The 11,882-nt window shown below is 45.6% G+C and overlaps 1 protein-coding gene across 1 annotated transcript; it reads left to right on the top strand.

The window, feature by feature from the left end:
• The first annotated feature begins 5,143 nt into the window (after positions 1-5,143).
• LOC109883788 (serine/threonine-protein kinase DCLK1-like) lies at positions 5,144-11,780 on the top strand. Its single transcript, XM_031789274.1, has 4 exons — positions 5,144-5,713; positions 8,790-8,922; positions 9,105-9,272; positions 10,951-11,780. The coding sequence occupies exons 1-4, from the start codon at positions 5,144-5,146 to the stop codon at positions 11,778-11,780; spliced, it is 1,701 nt and encodes a 566-aa protein (XP_031645134.1).
• Positions 11,781-11,882: the final 102 nt, after the last annotated feature.

The following is an 11,882-nucleotide window of genomic DNA, read 5'->3' as shown; positions in this document are numbered from 1 at the left end:
AAAATATCCCAGGCGGAGAAGAGGTATTCGGAGTGGATTCCTAGTCGACTCAGGAGGCGTGCATACCATCCACAGCTTCTGAGTATATTACTAGCTAATGTTCAGTCTCTGGATAATAAAGTAGACGAGCTCAGAGCGAGGATCTCCTTCCAAATGAAATGAAATCAAATTGATTTATAAAGCCCTTCTTACATCAGCTGATGTCACAAAGTGCTGTACAGAAACTCCAAACCCCAAACAGCAAGCAATGCAGGTGTAGAAGCACGATGGCTAGGAAAAACTCCCTAGAAATGCCAGAACCTAGGAAGAAACCTAGAGAGGAACCAGGCTATGAGGGGTGGCCAGTCCACTCCTGCTGTCTCTAGAGAGTTGAAAACAGCAGGTCTGGGACAGGTAGCATGTCCGGTGAACAGATCAGGGTTCCATAGCCGCAGGCAGAACAGTTGAAACTGGAGCAGCACGGACAGGTGGACTGGGGACAGCAAGGAGTCATCAGGCCAGGTAGTCCTGAGGCATGGTCCTAGGGCTCAGGTCCTTCCAGAGAGACATCAGGGATTGTAACATATTCTGTTTCACGGAAACATAGCTCTCTCGGGATATAGTGTCCCGTCCATACAGCCAGCTGGGTTCTCAGTACATCACGTAGACAGGTATAAAGAACTCTGGGAAGAAGAAAGGCGGGGATATATGTATCATGATTAACTACTCATGGTGTGATTGTGATAATGTACAGAAACTCAAGTCCTTTTTTTCACCCGACCTAGAATACCTCACAATCAAATGCAGACAGTGTATATCCCCCTCAAGCCGATACCACGACAGCCCTCAAAGAACTACACTGGACTGTATGCAAACTGGAAACCACATACCCTGATGTCGCATTTATTGTAGCTGGGGATTTTAACAAAGCAAATTTGAGAACAACGCTACCGAAGTTCTACCAACACATTGACTGTAATACCCAAACCAGAAACCGTGGATAGATGGCAGCATTCGTGCAAAACTGAAAGTGCGAACCATCTCATTTAACCATCATTTAACCTCTGCATTTCTACCTCAATTACCCCGTACCCCTGCATTTCTACCTCAATTACCCCGTACCCCTGCATTTCTACCTCAATTACCCCGTACCCCTGCATTTCTACCTCAATTACCCCGTACCCCTGCATATCAACCTCAATTAACTCGTACCCTGCATATCTACCTCAATTACCCCCGTACCCCTGCATATCTACCTCAATTACCTCGTGCCCCTGCATATCTACCTCAATTACCTCGTACCCCTGCATATCGACTCAGTACTCATATCCCATGTATATAGTTATATATACACACACACACACACACGTAGTTATATATACACACACACGCACATATAGTTATACTCATTATATATTTATTATTACAAGTTTGACTTTTCTATTACTTCTCTATTTTCTTTCTCTCTGCGTTGTTGAGAAGCATTTCCCTGCTAGTCCACACCTGTTGTTTACGATACATGTGACAAATTAATTGTAATTGATGATTTGAAATCAAATAACCAATCTGAAGGTTCTTGTTGAAATAGAATAGATCAAAGATCAATTATGCAAAGGATCAAACATGACACTTGATTCTGAATGACTTGAACATTATCGGGCAGCTCCTAAACTTAAAGAAAATGATTTGTATACTTCCCGGAGGAACAGCTCTCACCACATCTTGTGGCATTTTTTATTGCTTACTTACACAACAGAAACAGTTGTTTTTGCTGACACAGTATTACCCAACCCCCCCAACAAACGACTGGTCAGCAGCAGCCTCTGGAGCACTGCAGCACTACGTGACTTAGGAGATATTGATTCTCACTCCTGCTAGATTTTCTCTTCAGATCTTTGATTATAACGGGCAACCCTTCAGTTCAACCCTTTTAGATGTACATTATTTTGGATACCCTGTCCCACTTTGAATTGGATGTGGGACAGAAGTGCTTTTCAAAGGATCCACTCTAGTGTCAGGTTATACTCAGAAAGATCATGAGGACACGCCCTTAGAATCAGTGTTTGGACTGTTAGCACAGTTTACATTCTCACACACACACACACACACACACACACACACACACACACACACACACACACACACACACCACACACACACACACACACACACACACACACACACACACACACACACACACACACACACAGCAGAGTGCTTTAGTGAGTGAGTAACTTCAGAGGTCGTGACTCCTGGTTTTCTGGTCCAAATTCTACTGAATGCAGCCCATTAGCTTAACTGTCTGCCGTGCCTACAGGAAGTTCACACCCTTATACTTTTTCAACACGTTGTTGTGTTACAGACTGCATTTAAAATGGATTACATTTAGATTTTATGTCCCTGATCTATACACAATTACCCCACAATATCAAAGTGGAATTTTGTTTGTAGAATTTATTTTTATTAATAAAAAATGAAAAGCTTAAATGTCTTAAGTCAATAAGTATTCTAGGCCTCCAATCAGAGACAACGATAAACAGCTGCCTCTGATTGAGAACCAATCTAGGCAACCATAGACATAAACACCTAGACTAGAAAACCCCTAAACATACAAAAACCCTAGGTCACATACACATGTTTACCAGATGTTATTGTGGGTGTAGCGAACTGCAAAACAAAACAAAACAGAACTTTTACAGATGGATCCCCTTCCACTACCCGTGGTGGTGGAATAGACTGTACCTAGAGGAGGCTGCAGCAGCACCCTGGAAAGATGTTTGCCCCTTCCACTACCCGTGGTGGTGGAATAGACTGTACCTAGAGGAGGCTGCAGCAGCACCCTGGAAAGATGTTTGCCCCTTCCACTACCCGTGGTGGTGGAATAGACTGTACCTAGAGGAGGCTGCAGCAGCACCCTGGAAAGATGTTTGCCCCTTCCACTACCCGTGGTGGTGGAATAGACTGTACCTAGAGGAGGCTGCAGCAGCACCCTGGAAAGATGTTTGTGGTGCACTCACTCATAACCCTTCCTACTGTTGTAATAAATGAATGGATGGTCTTCAAGCTTGATAAAGTAACACATACATTACTCTCCTCAATGTAACCTATACATTCATTCTTTGTAACAATTATATCTTCCATTGCTTTAAACTAGCAGCTAGCTCATATCCATCCTTGTGTTTTTCCTTATCTTTTTCCTCGAAGCAATTAGTGAATTACCCAGTCTATATTAAAGATCATAATTAATTGATTAGTTTGAATCAATTGTGTTGAGGCTTGGCTGGAGAAAAACATGGCCTAAGACCCAGTTTATGCTAGCTGCATCGTTTGTTTACTTAGCATTTATACAAGGCAGAAACATTGTTATCTTGCTGAATTTTTTTTATAGAATGACAGTTTCAGTGAGAAGCATAGCAACATCAAGGCGACTTTTGTAACAATTGATCCCGTTTTCCCAAAAACCAAGCCCACCCATTAGCCTCTGAGTCTACCTTTTACATTTGACATGTTAGTCACTTAGCAGACGCTCTTATCCAGAGCGACTTAGGTAGTGAGCGCAGACATTTTAATATAACGTTTAATTTTCAGTATCCTAATGTTATTTTTGTTTTGTGTTTTCTGATTATTTCAGTACATGCACACAACAAGGTCTTCCACTGAGCCACCATCTCAAAAAGGAAATGGATCTGAAGTGGGTTTGATTTAGTTTTTAGTTTGAATTATTTCACTTTTGTTAACTCTCTTTTAAAATTCCAATGTTGAAAGTGTGTGTCTCTAACCCGTCTCTCCCTGCAGGTGTGTGTCTCCAACCCGTCTCTCCCTACAGGTGTGTGTCTCTAACCCGTCTCTCCCTACAGGTGTGTGTCTCTAACCCGTCTCTCCCTACAGGTGTGTGTCTCTAACCCGTCTCTCCCTACAGGTGTGTGTCTCTAACCCGTCTCTCCCTACGGGTGTGTGTCTCTAACCCGTCTCTCCCTACGGGTGTGTGTCTCTAACCCGTCTCTCCCTACGGGTGTGTGTCTCTAACCCGTCTCTCCCTACGGGTGTGTGTCTCTAACCCGTCTCTCCCTACGGGTGTGTGTCTCTAACCCGTCTCTCCCTACGGGTGTGTGTCTCTAACCCGTCTCTCCCTACGGGTGTGTGTCTCTAACCCGTCTCTCCCTACGGGTGTGTGTCTCTAACCCGTCTCTCCCTACGGGTGTGTGTCTCTAACCCGTCTCTCCCTACGGGTGTGTGTCTCTAACCCGTCTCTCCCTACGGGTGTGTGTCTCTAACCTGTCTCTCCCTACGGGTGTGTGTCTCTAACCCGTCTCTCCCTACGGGTGTGTGTCTCTAACCCGTCTCTCCCTACGGGTGTGTGTCTCTAACCCGTCTCTCCCTACGGGTGTGTGTCTCTAACCCGTCTCTCCCTACGGGTGTGTGTCTCTAACCCGTCTCTCCCTACGGGTGCGGGGTGTGTGTGGTTTTTTCCGTGGCGAAGCGGTGTTCCTGGCGTTGGGAAAGTCTCGCCCTGAGCTCCGGAGCGTAAAGGAGGAGCTGTTCCCAAAACATTCCCGTTACTGCGACGATGCGCTCCGGGCCTGGGAGAGGAAGTTACGTCCTTCACCTGATGGAGCTGCCAAGGCCGACAGCGGATACAGCGAGGGGACGGACACACCGACAAACAGCGATACACTTACACAAGGACGCAACCTGGACAGACACACACATCGCAAAGCAGACACACACAGGCTTAAACACCCAAACACACTGACACACCCCAATACACACCCAAACACACTGACACACCCCAATACACACCCAAACAGGCACTCCACACACAACAACCCAACCAGACTGTCCATACACCCTACTCACACACACCTTGACACGGATGCACACACACATACACACCCTAACACACATTCTAAACGAAACTCCACACACCCCTCTCACCCCCCCCAATCATCTTCAGAGGGTCAGAGTGAAAAGCGGAACTAGAGAGAGACTATCCTCACCGATAGGTCCACTTACCCAGGAAGAGGAGATAGACACACCCCCTCCCCCACGCAGCAGGAACTGTAAGCTCTCTGATCGACCCAATCAGAGAGCAGGGAGGGCTCCACTTCCTCCCGTAACCAGGAAGCAAACAGGAAACAGACTAAATGACCAGAAAGTAGAGAAAATGCACATCGGTCCTGCCCGATGCCACACTGGATCAATCTGTAGGATTGAGGAGGAGTCCCTCAGCCAATCAGAACATTGCTCCTCAGATTCTAAACAGGAAAAGGCGGGGACTAAACAGGAAATGATTTTTGACCTTCCGTCTGACAATAGTGATGTCACTCTGTCGGATATTGAGCGTTACTATGACATCGGCCGCACGGTCGGAGACGGAAACTTTGCTGTTGTGCGCGAGTGTCGTCGGCGCAACAACGGGGAAGCCTTCGCCATAAAGATTGTGGAGCGCTCAAAGCTGATTGGTCGAGAGCACATGATGCAGAACGAGCTGAGCATTCTGGGTAGCTTGTCACATCCCCGCGTGGTGCGCCTCTTCACACACCACCACACACACACACATTCCTATCTTGTCATGGAGATGATTACCGGGGGCGACCTGTTCGAGGCGATTGCAGAGCGTGGGAAGTTTCCGGAAGAGGAGGCGGGGCAGATGGTGTGTGATGTCAGTGAAGCTCTGAGATACATTCACAGCAAGACCATAGTACACAGAGACCTGAAACCTGAAAACCTACTGGTGAGGCAGTGTGTGTGTGTGTGTGTGTGTGTGTGTGTGTGTGTGTGTGTGTGTGTGTGTGTGTGTGTGTGTGTGTGTGTGTGTGTGAATAGGTAAATCAATAGTTGGAGTACAGTAGTGATGGTATCTCTCTCTGTCTTCCAGGTGGAGTACAGTAGTGATGGTATCTCTCTCTGTCTTCCAGGTGGAGTACAGTAGTGATGGTATCTCTTTCTGTCTTCCAGGTGGAGTACAGTAGTGATGGTATCTCTCTCTGTCTTCCAGGTGGAGTACAGTAATGATGGTATCTCTCTCTCTGTCTTCCAGGTGGAGTACAGTAGTGATGATATCTCTCTCTATCTTCCAGGTGGAGTACAGTAGTGATGATATCTCTCTCTGTCTTCCAGGTGGAGTACAGTAGTGATGGTATCTCTTTCTGTCTTCCAGGTGGAGTACAGTAATGATGGTATCTCTCTCTGTCTTCCAGGTGGAGTACAGTAATGATGGTATCTCTCTCTGTCTTCCAGGTGGAGTACAGTAATGATGGTATCTCTCTCTGTCTTCCAGGTGGAGTACAGTAGTGATGGTATCTCTCTCTCTGTCTTCCAGGTGGAGTACAGTAGTGATGGTATCTCTCTCTGTCTTCCAGGTGGAGTACATTAGTGATGGTATCTCTCTCTCTGTCTTCCAGGTGGAGTACAGTAGTGATGGTATCTCTCTGTCTTCCAGGTGGAGTACAGTAGTGATGGTATCTCTCTCTGTCTTCCAGGTGGAGTACAGTAGTGATGGTATCTCTCTCTGTCTTCCAGGTGGAGTACAGTAGTGATGGTATCTCTCTCTCTTCCAGGTGGAGTACAGTAGTGATGGTATCTCTCTCTCTTCCAGGTGGAGTACAGTAGTGATGGTATCTCTCTCTGTCTTCCAGGTGGAGTACAGTAGTGATGGTATCTCTCTCTGTCTTCCAGGTGGAGTACAGTAGTGATGGTATCTCTCTCTGTCTTCCAGGTGGAGTACAGTAGTGATGGTATCTCTCTCTGTCTTCCAAGTGGAGTACAGTAGTGATGGTATCTCTCTCTGTCTTCCATGTGGAGTACAGTAGTGATGGTATCTCTCTCTGTCTTCCAGGTAGAGTACAGTAGTGTCGTGTCTTTGCTATGCCGGATTAAGTGATATGACATGCTATTCTATAAAATAATTTATATCTAATTAATATTACCTGATTGAGCTAATCATGTAAATGTAATTAACTAGAAAATCGGGGCACCACAAAATAATGTTTATAGAGCTGTTATCTTCCGAATAAACTCTTAAAGACCTAGTAATCTTTTACATCAATAGCAGTCAATTCTTAATCATCACCTTATTCAGTCTCATCTGAAGTCGGGGGGAATTCTTGGTTATCTTCACAAACCCTGGCTAACAAGTTGAATCAGCAATATAACATTTGGTTTAATTATTTATTTACTAAATACCTAAACAATCTCACAGAATTACACATACACAGAATGGGTCATACATTGATTACTAATTATGTCATAAAAGAAAAGGTCCCTAGCGGACTGAACAGATATGACGGCTGGTTACACAAAGAAAGGGGGTTGGGTTTTGAATGAAAGAGCGGGAAGACTGAGGAACAAAGGAATAAGGGTCTCTGATCAGACCTTGTGAAGCTATGCTATTGTAAATACAGACTCTTATGCATTCTAAATAACCGCCCATTTGGAAAAGAAAAATGCAAGAAATATTTACACTGAGCGGTGCTTCAATAGGTTGGTCGTAGACGGAGGGCCGTGTTGCCCAACAGAGATCTCCCTTGTCCTTTGAAGAATATGTCTTGTGGTAGAACAGATACGTTGTCGTACCGTCGTGTGTTTGGTAGAAGAGATACTTTGTCCGTCCTTTCCTAGCCCACGTTTACAGCTGCTGCTGCTCACTCAACGGCTAGGAGGTATCACTTCATTAGTGAATAAGAGTTCAAAGTTCATACCAAGTTGCCATACTTTAAGCTCACGCTGAAGTTGGCTTAGTTCTGTAGTTTGATATTAGCCCTTTTAACGTATGGACCGTCGTCCTCACGTCCTCGGGAACACAAATGTTACATTTTCGTAAAGGGCTTATATAGTGGTGGAGAGAAGGGTGTGTTTCAATGTCTGTTCACTTGGGCGGGGGCCACTGAATTGAGCCTAGTTTACTTATGAAAACCAATTCTCTCATTTAGAAGCTAAAATTACATTTCTCCTTTTCACAAATAGTTTCATAATTAAACATTTAAACTGCACAACAATTCCATGTGAATCTGATAACTATAATGTGTAGACTTTCCAAGATACAGTTTGTCATCCTATCATCAGTAATAATGTCTCAGATGACAACTGATCTGACTTCATATTCTTTAAGTACCAACGCATATTTTCAACTGGTTGGATTACCGAAATATGGTTCTGGTCCCCACCCCTTTGATGTCACCAGACTCTCTATGTTAACAAAGGAGTTTCCAAGAGTCTCTCTGTAGACTAGAGAGAGAGAGGAAAGGGGAAAAGGTATTTATGGGGGTCATAAACCTCACCAACAGGCCAACGTCATGACAGTAGTGATGGTACCTCTCTCTCTCTCTCTCTCTCTCTTCCAGGTGGAGTACAGTAGTGATGGTATCTCTCTCTCTCTCTCCCAGGTGGAGTACAGTAGTGATGGTACCTCTCTCTCTCTCTCTCTTCCAGGTGGAGTACAGTAGTGATGGTATCTCTATCTCTCGCTCTCTCTCTCTCTCTCTTCCAGGTGGAGTACAGTAGTGATGGTATCTCTCTCTCTCTCTCCCAGGTGGAGTACAGTAGTGATGGTATCTCTCTCTCTCTCTCTCTCTCTCTCTCTCTCTCTCTCTCTCTCTCTCTGTCAGAGTACAGTGATGATGGTATGTCTCTCTCTCTCTCTCTCTGGTAGAGTACAGTGGTGATGGTATGTCTCTCTCTCTCTCTCTCTCTCTCTCTCTCTCTCTGGCAGAGTACAGTGGTGATGGTATGTTTCTCTCTCTCTCTCTCTCTCTCTCTCTGGTAGAGTACAGTGGTGATGGTATGTCTTTCTCTCTCTCTCTCTCTTCAAGGTGGAGTACAGTAATGATAGGGTCAGTAGGTTGAAGCTGGGTGATTTTGGTCTAGCCATGGTTGTAACAGAACCCATCTTCACTGTGTGTGGAACACCCACCTATGTCGCCCCGGAGATCCTCTCAGAGACAGGTGACTACATCTGTCCCTTTATACTTTATCTATCACTTTATTTCTCTCTCTTATCAATTACTTACCTCTGTCTATCACTCTATCACTTTATTTCTTTTTCTATCAATTACTTACCTCTATCACAATCTTTGTCTCTGTTCACCTCTCTCTTTCTCATCATCCCTCTACCTCTCTCTCTGCAGGGTATGGTCTGCCGGTAGACCTGTGGGCGTTGGGGGTGATAGTCCACATCCTGCTCTGTGGGTTCCCTCCGTTCCGGAGAAGGGACGGAGACCAAGAGGAGCTGTTCCAGATGATCAGAGAGGGACACCTCACATTCCTGGCCCCTTACTGGGATCACATATCTGACGGTGAGTCACACACATATGTATAGACATAAGCACGCACTTACACACACGTACAGTACCAGTCAAAAGTTTGGACATGCCTACTCATTCAAGGGTTTTTCTTTATTTTTTAAACTATTTTCTACATTGTAGAATAATAACGAAGAGATAAACTATGAAATAACACATAGGGACTGATGTAGAAACCAACAAAGTGTTCAACAAATCTAAATATATTTTATATTTGAGATTCTTTAAAGTAGCCACCCTTTGCCATGATGACAGCTTTGCACACTCTTGGCATTCTCTCAACCAGCTTCATGAGGTAGTCACCTGGAATGCATTTCAATTAACACGTGTTAACAGTTAATTTGTGGAATTTCTTTCCTTCTTAATACGTTTGAGACAATCAGTTGTGTTGTGACAAGGTAGGGGTGGTATACACAAGAGCCCTATTTGGTAAAATACCAAGTCCATATTATGGCAAGAACAGCTCAAATAAGCAAAGAGAAACGACAGTCCATCATTAATTTAAGACATGAAGGTCAGTCAATACGGAAAATGTCAACAACTTTTAAAGTTTCTTCAAGTGCAGTCGCAAAAACTATCAAGCACTATGATGAAGCTGGCTCTCATGAGGACAGCCTCAGGAAAGGTCCTCATGCTGCACTCTAAAGTTTATTAGAGTTACCAGCCTCAGAAATTGCAGCCCAAATAAATGCTTCACAGAGTTCAAGTAACAGACACATCTCAACATCAACTGTCCAGAGGAGACTATGTGAATCAAGCCTTCATGGTCGAATTGCATCAATAAGAAGAAGAGACTTGCTCGGGCCAAGAAACACGAGCAGTGGACATTAGACCGGTGGAAATCTGTCCTTTGGTCTGATGAGTCCAAGTTTGAGATTTTTGGTTCCAACCGCTGTGTCTTTGTGAGACGCAGAGTAGGTGAATGGATGATCTCAGCATGTGTGGTTCCCACCATGAAGCATGGAGGAGGAGGTGTGATGGTGTGGGGGTGCTTTGCTGGTGACACTGTCTGTTATTTATTTAGAATTCAATGCACACTTAACCAACATGGCTACCACAGCATTCTGCAGTGATACGCCATCCCATCTGGTTTGCTCTTATTGCGACTATCATTTGTTTTTCAACAGGACAATGACCCAACACACCTCCCGGCTTTGTAAGGGCTATTTGATCAAGAAGGAGAGTGATGGAGTACTGCATCAGATGACCTGGCCTCCACAATCACCCAACCTCAACCCAATTGAGATGGTTTGGGATGAGTTAGACCGCAGAGTGAAGGAAAAGCAGCCAACAAGTGCTCAGCATATGTGGGAACTCCTGCAAGAGAGAATGCCAAGAATGTGCAAAGCTGTCATCAAGGCAAAGGGTGGCTACTTTGAAGAATCTAAAATCTAAAATATATTTTGATTTGTTCAACACTTTTATGGTTACTTTATTTCATAGTTTTGACCTCTTCGTTATTATTCTACAATGTAGAAAATAGTACAAATAAAGAAAAACCCTTGAATGAGTAGGTGTGTCCACACTTTTGACTGGTACTGTATATACACACATACACACTTAAGCTTGTAGACACATTTAGACACACATGCTCACACATATTTGACCCTCTCTGACCGTGTATGTGTGTCTGTGTCTGTGTGTGTGTGTCTGTGCGTATATGTGTGTGTAGCAGCACAAGGCCTGGTGAAAGCCTTGCTACAGGTGAATCCAACAGAGAGACTGACAGCAGTGCAGACTCTGAAGCATCCCTGGATTCAGACCACTACAGACCAGAACAGACCAGTACCGACCAGCACAGAGTCCATCCACTACAGACCAGTACCGACCAGCACAGAGTCCATCCCCTACAGACCAGTACCGACCAGCACAGAGCATCAAAATCATCAACCCAACTTAACTCATCGAAAGCCCCAAGCAACCAGTCGTCTGCTCCAACAAAAGCACATCCAATCCCGCCAGCCCACCACCCATCCAGACCACCACCCATCCAGCCCACCACCCATCCAGCCAGACCACCACCCAGCCAGACCACCATCCATCCAGCCCACCACCCATCCATCCAGCCCACCACCCATCCAGCCAGCCCACCACCCATCCAGCCAGCCCACCACCCATCCATCCAGCCCACCACCCATCCATCCAGCCCACCACCCACCCATCCAGCCAACACCCATCCAGCCAGCCCACCACCCATCCAGCCCACCACCCATCCAGCCAGCCCACCACCCATCCAGCCAGCCACCACCCATCCATCCAGCCCACCACCCATCCATCCATCCAGCCCACCACCCATCCAGCCCACCACCCATCCATCCAGCCAACACCCATCCAGCCCACCACCCACCCATCCAGCCAGCCCACCACCCATCCAGCCCACCACCCATCCAGCCAGACCACCACCCATCCAGCCAGACCACCACCCATCTCAACCACCCCACCCATCTCAACCACCCCACCCATCCAGCCCACCACCCATCCAGCCCACCACCCTATCTATAAACCAGGATACTAGTTAGTATCTCTATATATCTATAAACCAGGATACTAGTTAGTATCTCTATATATCTATAAACCAGGATACTAGTTAGTATTTCTATATAT

The sequence above is a fragment of the Oncorhynchus kisutch genome, linkage group LG14 (assembly GCF_002021735.2).
Source record: "Oncorhynchus kisutch isolate 150728-3 linkage group LG14, Okis_V2, whole genome shotgun sequence".
Classification (NCBI taxonomy): domain Eukaryota; kingdom Metazoa; phylum Chordata; class Actinopteri; order Salmoniformes; family Salmonidae; genus Oncorhynchus; species Oncorhynchus kisutch.
This window is presented reverse-complemented; position numbering and strand designations above follow the sequence as displayed.

Excerpts from the sequence above, each read along its gene's own strand:
- LOC109883788 (XM_031789274.1), top strand. The coding sequence starts at position 5,144 with ATGCACATCGGTCCTGCCCGATGCCACACTGGATCAATCTGTAGGATT. Across the intron at positions 8,923-9,104 it reads GGAGATCCTCTCAGAGACAG|GGTATGGTCTGCCGGTAGAC; the intron begins GTGACTACATCT and ends CTCTCTCTGCAG. Across the intron at positions 9,273-10,950 it reads CTGGGATCACATATCTGACG|CAGCACAAGGCCTGGTGAAA; the intron begins GTGAGTCACACA and ends ATGTGTGTGTAG.